The sequence below is a fragment of the Peromyscus californicus genome, unplaced genomic scaffold, assembly GCF_007827085.1.
Source record: "Peromyscus californicus insignis strain IS unplaced genomic scaffold, ASM782708v3 Scaffold_17__1_contigs__length_78620276, whole genome shotgun sequence".
NCBI classification, from domain to species: Eukaryota; Metazoa; Chordata; class Mammalia; order Rodentia; family Cricetidae; genus Peromyscus; species Peromyscus californicus.
The window spans coordinates 78,511,280-78,529,586 of NW_026294469.1; the positions used below are offsets into that span (position 1 = coordinate 78,511,280).

Consider the following 18,307-nt stretch of genomic DNA (forward strand, 5'->3'; position numbering starts at 1 on the left):
CTCTATAATGTTGGAATTTTCTGAGGAATAAGTTTGTAGAGGTCTTGTGCATGCTGTTACAACATCTGTGACTTCACAGTAAAACTGTCCTGTCTTATTTGGGAAACATTGTTTCCTTGTGTTTATCTTCAACCTTTTGATCTTACAGTATTTCCTCCCTAACTTCTGTAATGACACCTGAGGACTGGAAGAAGAAGTGGGATATAAATCTCCCATTTAGAGATGAGGATTGCATAGTCTCTCATTCTCTGCACCTTGATCAGTTATAGGTCTCTGTGTGTTTTAGTTACCTTTATACCACTATGAAGAGACACCATGACCAAAACAATTTATAGAAGAAAATGTTTAGTGGGGACTTACAGTTTCAGAGGGTGAGTCCATGACTGTAACAGTGGCGACCATGGCAGCAAGCAGGCAGACATGATGCTATAGCAGTAGCTGGGAGCTTACATCTGAACCACAAGCATGATGCAGAAAGACGTCTAACTGGGAACAGTGTGGGCTTTTGAAACCTCAAACCTACCCCTAGTGACACACCTCCTCCAACATGCCATACCTCCTAATCCTTCCCAAATAATTCCACTAACTGGGGCCCAAACATTCAAATATATGAGCCTATGGTCTTTCCTTAAGAACATCTTTTCTATTTTGCTCTTAAGTGAATTATCTGTATAATTTTCTTTCTCATATTTGCCTCTTCTGGGTTTTGTATTAACTTTCTACTGGCCTTGTATGAATTGGTGAATGTTCTCTATTGCGCCTATTCTTGGGAAATTTGAAACAATTTGATAGCTACTTTCATGTGCTAAATTACTGCATTAAAGCATTTTCAGACAGGTGTTAAAATGTTACTCTGTGTCTATGAAAATGTTTCTGAAAAGATTTATCAACTGTAAGAAACTTAGGAAAGTAGGCAGTTCTCTTCAGTGTGGATGGGCATCACTCACATTCACCTTTGATAGAACAAAAAGGTGATGGGAATGCAATCCACAACGTGCTAGACTGTTGCTGCTGTCTGACCTGAGTTCTCAGGCTTCAGAATTACACCACTGGTTTACACCTTCAGATCATGGGACTTGTTTATCTTGTGAACCACCCCCGATAAATCTTTTCCTACTGGTTTTGCTAGAAAATTATCAATAATAACTGATTTTTAAATAAAAATGGAGACTGGATCAGCACAGTTTAGAAACTGAATCTACTGCTTTCTTTATAGAATGATTTCAAATCTAAATCAATTTTTCAATTTTTCTAAAGGCTAATTCTAAAATCAATTTCATTTTTTAATGTTTTTTTCTTTATTTTTAATATCAACTTATAAAGTTGTTCATCCTATTAATTTATGCTACATATATAGTTGTATTAGTTACCTTTTTCATAGCTGGGAAAAATACTTGAAAGAAGCAACTGAATTTTTTTTAATGGTTAGAAAGGGTATATATAATATGACTGGGGAGGGTGCTGAGGCAGAGGCAGGTATAGGGCAACTGATTACACTAGCAGTGAGAGAGCACAGAGCTTAGGTGGATGGAAACATGGAAGTCCTTATCCTAAGGCTCTCTTTCAGCCAGCTAGGCCCCATGTCCAAGTTTTAGAACTTCCCTAAAGAGCACTACCAGGTAAGGAATAACTGCTCAAATGCATGAGCCTGTGAAGGGCATTTCACATATAAACTGAACAAAGGTAACTCATGTTTATAAAATTTGAGAAACAATGTTCCATATTTTATCTTTCCACTAAAAATAAACACAGTTTTTGTTTAATATTTAGTTTCAAATATTTTAAAACCTAACACTGAAATTTAAATTCATTTTCACAAGGTGAAATCTTTATAAGTAAACCAGATCAATAAAATATTTACCTGTATACTCTTGGTTAACCTATTTAAAGATGTTGGGGTAGGGACTGGTTATAGGCATTCAGGGAATACAGAGCTTGTTACATGGTGGATGTTGGTATCTCAACTCTGGTCCTCATGACAGTGCAGAAAGCATTAAGTTAAGCTCTTGGTTATTTTTGAGATTGTGAGAGTAAAAGAGCAAGTACCATTTTTTTTTAATTTGACTTCTCTTGCTCAACATTTATGGTATACATCCAATAAGTTCATAAAAGTTAACTCATTGTTTTTGTTTTGTATGTATGTTTCTTAGCTTTTGGAACAGGGTCCTACAGTGTAGCCCACACTAACCTTGAATTCATGGCAGTCTTCCTTGCTCAGGCTCTTGGGCACTGGGATTACAAACATGGGCTTACCCTGCCTGTCTCAATCATTTCTTATTGTTATATGTAGTATTTTACTATAGAAAAACAACACAACATATATATTCTACTTTTAGACATTTACAATCAGTCCTACTACAAACATTTCTTACATGATTTTCTTCTAAGTATGTGTTTCTTATCCTCTTCTCCCACTTCTACTCCTCTGCCTTTGCATGCTGTTTTCATAACACAAATTCTAAGAACTGGTTTAACCCAAATCCTCTGGTACCTCATTCCTATTTAAGGCATCTCATCTAACTCAGTGACTGCCACAGAGACCGACTTATAAAATGTGTATTGTTTTTATAAATCATTGTGTTGTAGGAAAGGTTGCAGGCTACAACACAAACATTTTATAGTAAGGATTTCGGTCCACAAATAACCAGAAAACAGTAAAAATATAATCAAGATAATATAATTAACTTTTTTTTTTAAGTTTCAGAAGAAGCAATTTTCTTATTTTTATTCTTTCACATTTTCAAACGTGTTTATGATGAACTTGATTCTTCTCATGACTCTATTGTCCCCCTGTGGTATTGAAACTTTTCTTGAAGACCTGCGTGTCCTTTCATGGGGGTGGGGTGGGGTAATGATATACTGAGTTTCATTGTCTTGTCGCAGCTTGCCTGAGCATGGCAACCTACCACTTAAGAAAATGTCACACATCCCATCCGAGCAACCATAAACTGTTGATACCTCTCCCATCCATAGTGGAATAGTAATGAACCAATTTATAATATTCTAACTAAATTTTAACACAGAGGGTGTCAGAGCTCAGCAATCCAGTCTTTTATTTTAAAGCATGACTTCCCACTTACTTATGTACTATCACAGTATACAAGTGTTTTCCCTGGACTTAAGTGACAAGTTTAAAAAGTGTGACAAAACTCAAGGGTGCATGTCGGACCCTACCTCACTTCCAGCACTAAATTCACCCGACAAAGCCATACGTGCATTCCGGGAAGAGTCCCATGGCACACTCGCGCCGTCACAGGAAGTACCCCACACGAATTCGCATCCTCTTCTGAGCTCTGAGGGCGCGAAGGCTCCGTGGGAACCCGAATGCGCATGCGTACTGCTCGGGCGCATGCGTCTCATCCCGCGCATGCTCAGAAGTTACAACCGCTAGGCTACCCGGGGCCTGAGGCAGGCTACCCCACCCTGCCCCGCCCCGGCCAGGCTTGGAGCTCTTCGGCGTGCCGGGTCGTCTTCGCTTCCCTTTCCGGCAGGCAGGTGCCTGGCGCCGGCGTTTCTGTATCTCTGCTCGCTCTTGGCGGGATCCATGCCACGCCCCATGGCCAGGGCTGCGGGACGGAGGAGCTGGGCGACCCTCCCGCTCTGCGCTGCCGGTGAGGAGCAAGCGGAGCGGTGGGGAGCGGTGGGAGGTTGTGCTGGGGATGGAGCCGAGCTGGATTGGGGCCGCGCCGCAGGGTCCCAGTCATCCTCGGTGGGCCGGGCTTCCTCAGCGGAACTCTGCAGTCATATGCCAAGAGGGTACTGCTACCCTCTGCCATCAGGAAGTTTCCTTGACTCCACTGATAGACTGACAAGGATGTTGAACCCCAGCTTGGTGTAGGTTCTGAGTCTTGTTACATTGGAAGGCTTTTCTTTCACTAACTAAGAAAGGAATGACGCCCAAGGGCAAATCCTGGTCAGATAGCCAAGACTATGTTGTGAAGAAAGACCCAGTGTCTTTTAAGCTGTCAGCGTGGTGTATTTGGGTTCTCTGTGGTTCACTCCTGACTCGGCCACCAATTTAGAACCCTCTGTGAGCCGGGCACTGCCCTGTAATAAGTATTAGAGCTGAAGCCCAGTTTTGTCGTCTTCTACCTATTTTGGGGAAATCCATTTGGACTTTGTACCGAGGGGATAAATGTTACTAGAGGAAAAAGAAAATTTTTATCTCTAGGCCAGAAAATTAGGTTAGTGAAAAGGAAAAATAAAATGGGAGTGGAAATATGTAGAACAATACAAGTAACAAGTATTGTGTACTCACCTACATAGTGCTTGCCCTTTGCAGTATGATTACATGCATTGTAAATTTTACTGAGTGGGTGAACTACTTTGCTTTTGTGTCACTTAACACCATGTAATGGATCATTGTTGAGCGTTTTGGTAAATAATAAAAAAAAATTCCAACATTTTATAGGCAATTTAGACTTAAGGTAAAAACAAAGTGATAAATCATTTATCTTCTACATTTTGTCCTTTTGTCCTTTCCAGTTATTTTATTTGACCTGGCTGTCTGTAAAGGATTTGTAGAAGATCTAAATGAATCGTGAGTATACGTACATGTCTTAAATACTGTGTAACATCATTTAACTCAGATGCCATCCAAATATCTACATAGGAATCTAACTTTTCAATAATAGGTGCAGTGGTGACCAGCATTAGCATATTGCCAAATTTGTTTCAGTTGCCTTAAGTGCCATTTGCATGCTAAATGGAGGAGTGCACCAGATAGTTTTGCTAATAGTTGTAAGGTGAAAAACCAGCAGATGTTTCTATATTGTTTCCTTTCTTTTTGTTTAATCATATACACTAAGTACTGGAATTCAGTGTTTAATCTGTAGTATAACAGGTTTATTCACAAGACCTTGCTCACAATAGGTGAGAAGTCTTAACTTTATTGCGAAATTCGAGGTCAGTCTTTCTGCCTGGACTGCACGTGATAACAATCTTTTCCCTGGCAGGCCACATGGGTGCCTTTCCCACACCAGATTTGGTGTACAGTCTCTGGAGGGACTTGTAGTCAAGGACTCAGACCTCCCATGCCAACCAAGCTCATAAATATACCAGCACTCCCAGCCTACTTGTTGGATCATTGGTGGCTTCACCTTTTTCATATACTTTACTACTAAAATGTTCTTATTGAGGTCTTTAACTTAGTTACTTTCCCACTTACAGAGAGGCAGAAGTCTTTTCTTCTGTGCTCCTTATCAGTGAGATGGATTTCCCTGTCTGTGTGTATGACATCTGCCTGATGTTTGTATGGTACTGTTTTCATAACAGAAACAAACAACGCCCATCCAAGGAGTTACCATCCTTTTTTTTTTCATATCTTTCACTGTTAACAGTGGATGAATCAGGACTTGTTACTTCCAGTTTTCTTTTTGTGTGTGGCATGTATGTAGGTATTTGTTTGTAGTTTGTAGCATGTGTGCGCACAATCTTTGCATGCATGTACAGAGGACAGACCATCACTCTGGAAGTTCTGCTTTACTGCTTTACATCTTACTCCCTTGAGACAGGATCTTTCAATGAACCTGGTGCTCACCAGTATCTTGCAAGCCCCAGAACTCTTCCTGTTTCTACCCCTGTAAACTGAGATTGCAAACATGGTGTTAGCTTTGTTGTGGGTGCTATATTCTAAACCCAGGTCCTCTTTCTTGCACAACAAACTCTCTTACTCACTGAACAATTTCTACAGACAGTTAATTTCAATTTTGTTCCTTGTCCCCATCAACCACCTTGCCACCTGACTGTGTGATTGAATTGCTGTAGTGAGTAATATGATCATTTGAATACAGTTACTCTGATGAATTAGCCAGAAGTATGAATATTACATGGGTTATAGTCATAGTAATGGGCCTTGTTTGAAGATTGTTTATAGAAACTGATTTTTGAGGAAAGCTCTTTGATAACAAGAAAGTAGCTTTATTTAACTCAATGGTGTCTTATGGGATATGTCACTATCAGCCACCTTTTCACACTGCTCTAATAATAGTAACTCTGTGTAAGGAGAGTTTCATTTCTAGTAATCACTTTGCTCCTTATGTGGATGTTCACCTGAAAGGCTCTTCCTTTGGGGAATATTAATGATAGAGTACCTTACTTGTTGGCTAAATGAGAAAACCAAAGTGTATCTTGTAGTAGTGCCAGCAGATGTTGCCACTCAGACCCACAAAATTCAGACATGATTCCAGACTGAGCAGGGAATTCAATTGTGAAAAAGCACCAAAACAGTATGAAAAAAAAAGTTCCATTTGTCATATCCCGGTGAAGATATCTCACAGGGAGATTGCTGAAGCTCAAAGTCATGCCGTCCTCACCATTGGAACATGTTGGACCGCTTGTGTTGTCTTAATATTCCTCTGGACCTGACTGCCAGTGATGTGTCACTGAGTTTAATCATCCCCATGCTTTGTGTTGACTTGACCCACTCTGTCAAGCTCATGTGTGCCATTTTGCTTCCTATTGAGGTTGTCTAAGAGTGTAGCATTTGATGGTGGCCCTGGAGTTTTGAATTAGCCTATATATAGTGGGCTCATTCAGGGGAATACATTTAATCCTATGCTGTGTCACACACATCCACAGGACTAGGTGAGTGTTAAGATACACAGTTAAAGGACAAGCCTAACTAGCTGATGGCATTTTACTAGTTTATTATAGCCTGGAATATGAATCTCAGACCTTTGGTCCCAGTACAGCAATTCTAGATTTGTTGCTTTTCACAAATATTTTATGAGAACTGCATTCTTTACCAGGAAATGATGAGACTCCTCTTAAAATCCTCGCTCTTAATACGAACAAGGGGCCAATCTTGTAAGCAGACTTTTCTAAGAATAACCTTGGGCCACAACATTAATTTCTTACATGGATTTAAAATGGAATACAGAAGAGAAGAGGTTAGGAAATACATCATCATCCCTTAGTACTCATGGAGATTAGTTCCAGGATTTTCTGTAGATAATGAAGTCTGGATGCTCAAGTATGTTATATGTATGATAATTTTTTACACTTATCTGTACACATCTTCCTGTGTATTTTAACTTATCCCTAGGTTTTGTGTAACACCTAACAAAGCATAATGTAAATACATTTGCTGTTTTGTTAATGTAATAAAGAAGTAAAAACCAATACTTATTCAGAATAGAGAAGCCCCTTGGTCCAAGTGGAATACCAGATAAAGGAAGCAGACTACATTTGTGGTTTTCCCCAAATATTCTTTCTTTCATTGGAGTTTTTCAATTCTTTGGACAGTTTTCAATTTTAATTCTTAAAATGTTTACTAAATAGGATAAGATTTAGCAATTACTGAGTAAAAATTTCATATGAAACTTTTATTCAGAGCATTTGTTCTGTGTCCTTGTATTGATCAGTTCAGTATTCTTAAATAAATTATACTAGTTATGGTAATAAGTACTATTAGTAGGGATGTTGTTTGTGAACATAAATATAAAATCAGATTTATTTTTCCTTTTGTTTTTAGATTTAAAGATAATCGAAAAGATGACATTTGGCTTGTTGATGTGAGTATGTAAATTTTAAATATCATTTTTGGTCTCTTCTGTGCAAAGAGACCAGTTTGTTTTCTCAGAAATTGCTACTTTTATTCCCCTCTAATGTATGTGTATGTGGTGTGTATGCATGTATGCATGGCTATTTCCAGGTGTACATTCACTTGCGTGAATGCGAATGCATGGTATATGTCTGTGCCTGTGACAGCTGGAAGTTTATATTGTGTCTTCTTCAGTTGTTCAACACCTTGTATAATGTAAGGCAGGCTCTCTCACTGATCCCAGATGAAACTCAAAATTTTCTCTGTTTTGGTTAGGTGTCTTGCTCTGGGGATTCCCTGTCTCTTCCTCCTGTGGACTAAGATATGTAATCATAGTTGCATGTTACCTGCCTAGGTTGTACTTGTGTTTTGGTGATCCAAATTCTGGTCCTTAGAAGTGTGTGGCATGCTCTTAACCCTCTCAGCTATCTTCCTGCCCCTATTTAGGTTTTTATATTTAAATGACCCTGAGAACTTTCAAGCTTCTGGCAAAGGAATTTATTTTCGGTGAAATGCTGGGAGTAGGTCACTCTGGGAGGAAGCTGGGACCATTTCTTACAATGAGGTTGTAGATTATATCTAAGGAGATTGTGTTATGATTTCAGTATAGACTTCACCCTTGTTCCTTCATTTCTTTATAAGATTGATCTATCTTAATATATAATAATACCAAACATACTTTTATCCCAATACTGAGCAAAATTAAATTTGGGGATTTACTTTAACATATATAAAGTATAACCCACAAAATGGAACAAGAGAACAGAGTTAGTTACTGTTGAGAGTAGAAAATAGAGCCTTAGAATCTTCTGTTTAATTCTTCCTCCTTTTATTTATGTTTGAATATTTCGATGGAATCACGTTTAAAATAAGTCTCATTTCATGGAAATACATAAATATTGTATTAATACCATGTAACTAGAGTTCGTTCCTAAGTAAACTCTGTTCGATGATTCTGAAATGGGAAGGGCTGTAATCAACCTGACTTTTCCCTGTGTCAGATCTCTCAGTGATCACCCAAAATCCTGCTAGTGAAAACAGTAGAACTCAGCAAATGTACCTACCTCTGTGTTAAATTTTTGTACTAGGAACAGATATTTTCTATGAATACAAGTTGCATGTGGTATGGTGCATCCTTGTTTATTTAACGGTTTTATTTTATGTAGAACATGGACACATTTGCACAGAATTAAAGACTTTGAATCAATCATGTTTCTATTCTAGGTAGGTATTGATAGTTAATTAAAATGAAACTAAAATAATAGTTTTGAGGTACGCCCTAAGAGGTATGTGATCTAGATTTATATGTTTTATTTTATTTTGTTATATTGCCACTTAAAAACTATCTTGTCTGAAATAGATTAATATTAGATTGCTTAAATAAATTCTTTGAATATTATGGTTGAGCTTCATAGTGGTACAACATTTTAGTGTGTTTTCTTTTTGTGTAGTTTTATGCACCCTGGTGTGGCCATTGTAAAAAACTGGAACCAATTTGGAATGAAGTTGGACTTGAAATGAAAAGCATTGGTTCTCCAGTTAAAGTTGGAAAGATGGATGCTACTTCTTACTCTAGTAAGCTCATAGTTAATTATTTTATTGTTCTAATAATGGAAATATTTTAATTATAACAATATTCAGGGTGAGTAGAAGAGATGTTTTATCACGTAAAGTTGTCTTAATAACTTAAGGCTGTATACTTTGAGTTAAATGAATTAGGCATTAAAATTTTAATATACAGCATGTGCTAATCTTAAGCATAACATAGACATGTAAACCATTATTTGCTCCTAGTTGAGTCCACGTTGATAATCTTATAAGAAGCAACTACAGAAAAGTTGAATTTGTAAGTGTAAGCTGAGGAAGCATAATATGGAAATAAGTAGGCACTTAAAGAATGAATTGAGTTAGAAAAATGTAAGTGAGGATTAGGAACGTATTGAAAGTTGAAAATGAAGTTAATGAGTGGTGCAGAGAACTAAATGAAGCTGAGACGATGGCACCCCATAGGCCAAGCTTGCCCTGCTGCCTGTTTTTGTAAACAGAATTATTGGACTATTGCCACAGTCATTTGTTTATTGCTATATAGTCTATTTTCATGCTCCATTGTCAAAACTGAATTGGGACAGAACTACATATTCCCATAACCTAAAATGTTCGCTAGCTGCCATTTCAGAAAATCTTTACTAGCAAGTGTCTTAGGGGAAATAATAAAAGAAGTTAAGTGTTGTTGTTTGCTTCTGCTGTTTTGGGGGGCCCACCACCCAGTTCCCAAATATATCACACACAGAGGCTTATACTTAATTATGAATGCCCGGCCTCAATTTGGCTTAGTTTCTAGCCAGCTTTTCTTAACTTAAATTATCCTGTCTACCTTTTGCCTCTGGGCTTTTCCCAGTCTCTCTCTTCTGTAAATCTTGCACTTTCTCTGTGACTTGCTATGTAGCTAGCTGGGTGGCTGGCCCCTGGAGTCCTCCTCCTTGTCTGGCTACTCCTTCTCCTCCCAGATTCCTCCTTCTATTTATCCTCTCTGCCTGCCAGCCCTACCTATTTCTCTCTCCTGCCTCACTATTGGCCATTCAGCTCTTTATTAGACCATCGGGTGTTTTACACAGGCACAGTAACAGAGCTTCACAGAGTTAAGCAAATGCAACCTAAGCAAAAGTAACACCCCTTAAAATAATATTCTACAACAGTTAAACTTAAAGAAGTATGAGATGACATATCAACTTGAAAAGAGCATGACTTCAAAGATAGTAATATTGACATTGCCTGTAGCTTTTGTGTGTGACACTGGGAAGGCTTCTAAAGGCCCTAAGCTTTGGCTTTATTGGTAAACATTTAATTGTGACATTTCTTTTACTGGCTATTTTGAAGTTTGAATGATGTGATGACACTTGTTAAATTCTTCATATTCAATAAGATTGGTTTTCTTGTCTTTTACTTATGAAAGTAGAAGTATGTTATGTGGCAATATGCATACTTGCTCTCTTTAAAACAAAACAATTCCCTGTAGTTTGGGCTGGCCTAGAACATTCTTTGAAGTCCCTGGACTCATATCAATATTCTTCCTCTGTCTCCCAGGTACTAGGATTACAAGTATGAACTACCAACACATCCTGCTCTTTACTGTACTTTTTTTTTTTTTTTTTTTAAAGAAAGTCATGTTCTAGATTGTACTTTGGGTCAAGACAGACCTATTGTTTTTAATCTCAGCTCTTATGTCCTATTTTGTGGCTTTGGGTGGGATTCATAACCAAATTTTAGTTATTGAATCTGTCAGAGTGATGATGTGATGATGATTGTATAATGTTTCATACTTAAAACTACTTGGTTCAGTGGCTAGTGCATGTGATGATGCAGAAGGTACCATATTGTTAATGAGTTTACCAGATGAAAGAATGCTGTACATTTTATCATTTGTCAATTGGGAGAAAACACATTTGAGGGAAAGCAAATGTGCTGTGGGATGTTCTATATGCTGTGAATGTGTTGCTCTGATTGGTTGATAAATAAAATGCTGATTGGCCAGTAGCCAGGCAGGAAGTATAGGCAGGATAATCAGATAAGGAGAATTCTGGGAAGTGGAAGGCTGAAGGTTAGGTGCCAGCCCACAGCCCAGGGAACAGCATGTAATGGCACACAGGTAAAGCCGTGGAACACATGGCAGCATACAGATAAACAGAAATGGGCTGAGTTTAAGTGTAAGAGCTAGTCATTGGTAGGCCTGAGCTAATGGCCTAGCAGTTATAATTAATATAAGCTTCTGTGTATTTACTTGGGGGATGCGAGTGGGAGAGGTTTGTCCCGACCGCTGGCAAGCCAGGACACAGTGATATTTACATTAACTCAAAGCTTGCAGTGTCTGATCCCTTGATATATTAAATTTTGTATTCAGCTACAGAAGGCTGAGTCAGGTAGACGCCAGCCCACTGTCCAGGGAGCAGCATGTAACAGCACACAGGTAAAGCCATGGAACATGTGGCAACATACAGATTAACAGAAATGGGCTGAGTTTAAATGTAAGAGCTAGTCAGTAGTTAGCCTGAGCTAATGGCCAAGCAGTTTTAATTAATATAAGCCTCTGTATGTTTACTTGGGTCTGAGTGGCTGCAGACCAGGTGGGACACAGGAAAACTCTCAGCTACACAAATGACTTGATCCAAATGTTTTTGGTAGAAACTTGTAAGATGAAAGAGAAGAATAATGCATACAGAAAGATCATCTATGTGAACTTTTGTATTCTGTGTAGGGTGCTCAGAATTCAGGCTTGAATGGAAGTAGCAGAACCATGAAAACAATGCTGATAGTCATTTGCAAGTCTAAAGTTACAGATTGGATAGATTGGCACTGTAATCCTCAGTTTACTTTCTGAGCACTGCTATATGGCAAAGCATGGTAGTTCTTTGTTTATGTTCAAGCTGTCAGCTAATCTAAATTAGCAATCTTTTAGATTACTGATGTTAATGAATCAGTGATCTAGAATGTAGTCGAGTTGTTAGCTGGAATTCCTGAGTAAGATAAGATAATTAACAAGCCATTGTGGAGGAGAAGGAGAATAATTCGTTTGGACTGGTATGTTTGAATTAATTTTTAACAGTGTTAGAAGGGGTTGGAGAGATGGCTCTGGTAAAGAGCACTTGCTACAATTGCAGAGGACCTGGATTTGGTTCCCAGCACTTACATATTAGCTCACAACCATCTGGCAGCATCCTCTGATCCCTAAGGCATTGTACACATATGGTACATGTTCATACCTGAAGGCAAAACACTTAAAAACAAAATAAAATAATAAATCTAAAAGAAAAACAATGTTAAAGAAGTTTGTGCGTTCAGTGATAACCAATTAAAGTAAGTTCTTGTCACTAGTCACAGCTTGATTACATATGCAGCCATGCATATTTACTCTTCACACATGTTTATTTATGGATGCACTCATTCACTTATTCACTCAATCATATTTCATTTCCTAACTTTATGAACCCATATTCTAATCTTTGGAGATTATTGAAAAGCCAACAAGTGTCACTTGGCCAGCAAATACTTATAGCCTGTTAGAGAGAAGGAGACATAAACTACTAAGTGCCAAAAAGTCTGGAAAAATGGTAGATTTGTTGATCATTTGAATCATTTAGTGGAAAATAAAATGAAAATATAAAAAAAGTCATTGGGAAAAATGCATACATATAGTACATGTAATGCATTTAAATCGTACATATTTTAAAGATAAACTGTGATGCCTCAAGTGATATTTACATTAACTCAAAGCTTGCAGTGTCTGATCCCTTGATATATTAAATTTTGTATTCATTAAGTGACCCTATTAAAGGGGTTCTGTGATTAGAAAAAGTAACCAAAATAAGAGTAAGATATGTTCCTCAACTGTAAAGCACTTACCTGTAATATATAAAGCCAGTAAGTTTTGTTTATAATTCAGGTGAGAAAGTGTTTTATATGCTATGAATTTGTTCATAGTTTTCTTTTTAGCTACTCTATATTGAGACATTTTAATTTCATAGATGTTGTGATTGTTACAATTTATATTTCTTGTTCACATAGTTTTGTTATGTAGAGGTAGCCATACAAGAAACATGTATTTAACACATCATCTTGTACAAACCATGTAACTTTAGGAAAGGGAAAAATGAAACTCATACATATGGTGCATATTAACTGCCAAGTATGTCATGAATTCTTTATACACCTTTTGTAATATACTCTGTGGATATAGACCAGTGAAACTTCTCCACTCTTCCCTTCCAACTTACAGCCCAGCCTGAATAGTAATGCATTTTTGTGAATCTTGTTATTGCTTGAATAGACCAAATATCTATTACAAAAGTCATTCTTTTGAAGAAGAGTTACAAAGTCAGCATTCATTTACCTAGATAATAACCTAGTGAGTGTTCACTATATGCTGGCACATGCCAGGCACATTCTAGATATTGGTAATATACCACTGAGCAAAAGAGAAACTGTGGGGTCTTACAGAACATAAACGATTTAGAAAAGAAAAAATAACAAATAAATATAAATAGCTTTTTTCAGTAGATACACGTTCCTACTATGCTATGCAGAAAAAATGCAGGAAAGCATTGATAAGTAGTCATAAACTACTGTCTAGAGATTACAGACAGAGTTTTGTCCTGTAATTCTCAGTGCTTCCTTAAATACTGCAAGACTTTTAATAGAAACATTTTAATGGAATTTAGAGTTAAATTGATAAAGCACTGAATTTTTTCAAGCTACCTGTCCATATTCTGTTTATTAACTGTAGAATAATAAAGATTTGGCTGTTTCATAGATAACCTCTCCAATGCACATTACACTCATGTGTTTCTCAGAATTTGGTCCAAAAACTGTGCACCTGCATTAAGATTACCTGAGTACTCACAGTCAGTTTAGAGTCCTTAGACTGTCCTATCATGAAGATCTTTCAGACTGGGTTATGAGAATAGTTTTGTAGGCATTCACATACTTTCACTGCAGAACTTAAGTTGAGGAACCATAAAATGCAGTATTTTGGTATGTAGTTACATGATTTGGTTTGATTTCAAAGAGGACTATTCAGAGCAGTTAAGTGTAGAAAAGTCTCTAAGATTCTTTTTAACAGTAGCTGTGTAATTGAACAAATGTCATCAGGTTCAACAAAACAAATGCCAATGTATAGAACTTTTGAAGAGGAACTTTGAAATAGTATGACTTATTTTTCTGTGTTGAAATTGTGCCAAATATTTTATGCAGTTTTAATTAGTAGTTAGTCAAGCAAGTTTTATGCCATCTATACATACACAGAGATCTATTCTTCCCAGGGTGAATGCTAAGAATATTTCTCATTTAGAAGTTAAATTGTATAATTTCCCCTATTGTAGTGTGTTTATTTCTATTGTGGAGCTCCTAAAACTCTGCTTACTCTCTATCCTACGTATAGCCTTGTACAGTCAGAGTCCTCTGCATCACTCACATGAATAAACTTGCACTGGTGTTTGGCTGGTACCATTCCTATTCTTTGTTCTTCTTAAAGCATTAGTTTTGCAAATTTCCTTTCTCGATTACAAACTCTTTTTAACCTATAGTTCATGGTTTCTCAAACTTTGTATTATTGACATTTCTGGCTTCCTCTGTGTGTGTGTGTGTGTGTGTGTGTGTGTGTGTGTGTGTGTGTGTGTGTGTGTGTGTGTGCGCGCGCGCGCGCGCGCTCTGCAGGTTGTTTTCCATGTGTTGGAATTTTTTGTTGTTGTTTGTTTGAGACATGATTACTTCGTGTAGTTTTGGTGCCTGTCCTGGATCTTGCTCTGTAGACCAGGCTGGCCTCGAGCTCACATAGATCCTCCTGGATCTGCCTCCCAAGTGCTGGGATTAAAGGCGTGTGCCACTGCTGTTGTTGGAATTTTTAGCAGCACCTTATCTCTGACCTAGATTGAAGAAAAGCCTCCTTACATCCCAGGTCTTTCTCCTTTGCCAATATGTAGATTAAAAGCATCTTTACTTACCTGAGAATCACTATTTGTGTGCCCTTTCCATATTGGTCATAAAGTGACAAGAAATATGAAGAAAAATAGTATTTTTTTTTTTTAGCTCCTAACTCTACCTCCCCTTTCAGTTCATAGTTAGTAACAGATGATAAATAAACAAAGTGAAAAGACTGATCTCACAGGCCAAAATTAAAGGCCAAGTTAGGCCCAGAATCCACATAAGTTTGTATGTGAACCATTTTTCTTTAGTGTTGGAAGAAAAACAAGTCTATCAGACTGAGTTTCTATTTCACTTTTGCCTGCTTATTTTCATTCAAACAAGATTTCCAGTGTTCCAGAGTTCTGTTGTATCTGAGATTGAACCATTTTTTTCCTCACACAAAATTATTTTGAGCTACATTTAAATGATATTAAAGCCAGTTACAACTATTCCACCTCAGTATATATTAGCTTGTGTACTGTGGTGTGCCATCAGATATCTCTCAGCAGTGAGGTCAGGATCAGGGGTCAGGAACTGGATCTTCAGTTACGGAGTTCTGTGTGCTAGTCTGTGTAGTAAATATTTTCCTTTGTATGTGTTCATTTAAAAATCCTTCTGCACACTTTCATGAGTCTTCAGAATTTTAATTTGTAGATATATGTATGGGGATTATAGATCATGAAACTAGAAGAGGGACAATGAGAGGGAAAGAAGATAATAGAAGAGGGGGAAGAACAAAGTGTAATCATTATTTTGACATTCACTTTTTATCTTTTCAGAGTATTTTCTAAAGTTCATATATGAGATTATTAACTAATTATAATAAAATTTCATGTCTGAGATTTTAATACTTAAAACATTCACTCAGGTTTATATAAATATATTTTTTTTTAAGTAAAAGGCTCATGTTACCTAGTTTTCTGAATTTAAAAAGAACTTACAAATATTTATTCTTTTTCTTATCAAGGCATTGCTTCAGAATTTGGAGTTCGAGGTTATCCAACAATTAAGCTGTAAGTTGAGTGTTTTATGTTTACATGTATATTTTTAATAGTTCACTGTTCTTCATTTTATTTATTCTAGTACTTTCTTTGGAGGGTGAAGTTTTGAGTTCAGCCATTGTTTTTAAGCCGAGTGTATGCTACACCTCTACAGGTCTTCACATTTAAGTGTAGTGTACAGCTTATTCAGTAAACATGTTTTGAGTGCTTACTGTGTACCCTGCACTTACAGGACGAGGTGTATATTCGTAAATTATGAAAGGTCTCCTCTGAAGGAGCCCCAGTTTGTGTTCTGCTTTACAACTGCAAATCACATTTGACATTAATTATACATTCTTGTATAATTAGAGTCTTACTTCAGAGAAAAAAGAAATCAAGAGAAGGAAAATTGATAGATGTTAATTTTAATCAATGAGTATTGATCAAGTCTTGTAGAGAAATTAATTTAGAAAAATGGTATGTTTATTCTAAAGGGAATTGTTTTGTAATGATTTTGCTTCATTTTCCTACTATTTTCATTAACCTTATTTTGGCACTATGAGGAGCTAAGCAGTTGTTTTCAAGGTTATCCCCTCTCCCCAATTATTTTAAAATCCCAAATTTTACAATTTTGAGTAAATATATTTTTCTGGGGTTTTGTATTGCCATTTTTCTTTTGTTTTTTAAAATGCTGTAATTTTACAGTACAGTGTGATGTTAATGTGTGTTAATGATCCTTTCTCTTTGTCATTAGGAGTTCTATTTTTGCTTATTTTTTTATCTGTACAGTCGATTAGATATAACTTTTTATTAACAGGTTAGTTGGAAGATAATCTATGTTTTAGGAAAGCTATTTTTATGTCTGATTCATGATTCGTATTGGAGGGTTTATGAAGTAACTTATATTGGTGAAAATGAGCTTTGCCATCACCAAAGTACTCTTTTATTTCCCACTTGATAGAGTCAAATTAAAACTACTTTGATTTAAACCCTTGACTGTAAATGTGCAGTTACTCACTTTTTAGAAGTACATACTAAAACTCTGCACAACAGAGTAAAATGTATTCCTGTTGTGTGAGTGGAGTATAGCCTTTTCTTATGAATCTTAAGGTGCTGTTCCTCAGAAGACAATTGGATACTCTATTTACACAAGTGTGCTACTCGTAAAGCTTCCCCTTATTTGGTGCTTTGTGCATTTTAAGCTTATATTTCAATAAAGGAGGATTGAGATTAAATATGAAGACAGTTAATTTCCAATTCTTACCTTTTATTTTTAAGTTTAAAGGGGGACTTGGCATATAATTACAGAGGACCACGGACTAAAGATGATATAATTGAGTTTGCTCACAGAGTGTCTGGGTAAGTTGAAAAAGCCTTTAATATATGATTTTAATCTTTGAAAGAAAATATATTTTAGTTGACCACATTGGACATGCATATTTTAGATATGAAATGTGTTGTACGCATTTATGAAAAATATAAGATTATATAGCACATGCAGTGAAATTCTGTAAAGAGATATCGTATTGTATAGTATATGTTAATTTTGTGTTTAAGGCCATTTTATGTTTAGAAGAACCTTTTTTTCTCCAATGAATTTTAATACATTTTCATATTTTTTTATTACTTACACAACAGTGTTTCCTATTTATAAAAGATATCCTAAGCTCCACACCTCACCCACCCCCACCCCCTACTCCCCAATGCTCGGAACTGTGCCTAGTACCACAGCATTTGAACATGCTCTATTTCTTTCTCTTAATATATCTTGTACTTTTAGCTTTTCACTTAAAAGAAGCACTTGATCTCCTTTCTTTATGATCTGGATTTCCAATGTCACTAACTTCTGCACTTTGAATCCATTGTTACACAAAGTCAGGATTACTTGCACTTAAGTCCTGCAATTCCTTCATAAGTTAGTCTGGTAACTCAAAGAGCTATAGAATTGCTAATGGTCAGTTCGTGTAGACAACATGCATACACTGATCGAAGGGGTGATTCATTGGCTTTCTATGTACCTTTGAGGGAAAATAGGTTTCATATTACTCAGAACAGTGCACAGTTTAACTTAGGGACTATTTCCTGTGGAAGTTCCTGTTTAGTATTATCGGACCATAATTGTTATGGGTAATTGGAAACATAGGAAATGAAATTGGGAGGATTACTCTAGCAATTTTGTGAATCTTAATCTTTAAAAACATTTTCCTTATGTAGTGATACCTTATATCAACTTATATTTCTTGTTCTCTGATTTTGGAGTCTTAAGAGAAACCCAGAGTGTTCTTGTTCTGATAGACTTAGGACTCTATCCCTAGTTTGTGGTTCTGAA

General features: G+C 36.7%; 1 protein-coding gene and 1 long non-coding RNA gene across 4 annotated transcripts in view; one reads left to right on the plus strand and one right to left on the minus strand.

Moving 5' to 3' along the window:
- LOC128113056 (uncharacterized) overlaps window positions 1-3,305 on the minus strand; it is a 34,859-nt gene extending 31,554 nt beyond the window's left edge. For 2 of the 3 annotated variants that reach the window (XR_008219330.1, XR_008219331.1), the window contains exon 1: window positions 3,175-3,305. This is a non-coding gene — a long non-coding RNA (uncharacterized LOC128113056). The remainder of the gene's footprint in view (window positions 1-3,174) is intronic. The other variant, XR_008219329.1, reaches the window with a different exon arrangement.
- Window positions 3,306-3,423: 118 nt separating this feature from the next.
- The window catches only part of Tmx3 (thioredoxin related transmembrane protein 3), a 32,881-nt gene continuing 17,997 nt past the window's right edge, over window positions 3,424-18,307 (plus strand). Inside the window, exons 1-6 of the mRNA XM_052742741.1 lie at window positions 3,424-3,611; window positions 4,486-4,540; window positions 7,475-7,514; window positions 8,995-9,118; window positions 15,966-16,011; window positions 17,257-17,337. Coding sequence (XP_052598701.1) covers window positions 3,545-3,611; window positions 4,486-4,540; window positions 7,475-7,514; window positions 8,995-9,118; window positions 15,966-16,011; window positions 17,257-17,337 — 413 coding nt within the window. The 5' untranslated portion in view covers window positions 3,424-3,544. The remainder of the gene's footprint in view (window positions 3,612-4,485; window positions 4,541-7,474; window positions 7,515-8,994; window positions 9,119-15,965; window positions 16,012-17,256; window positions 17,338-18,307) is intronic.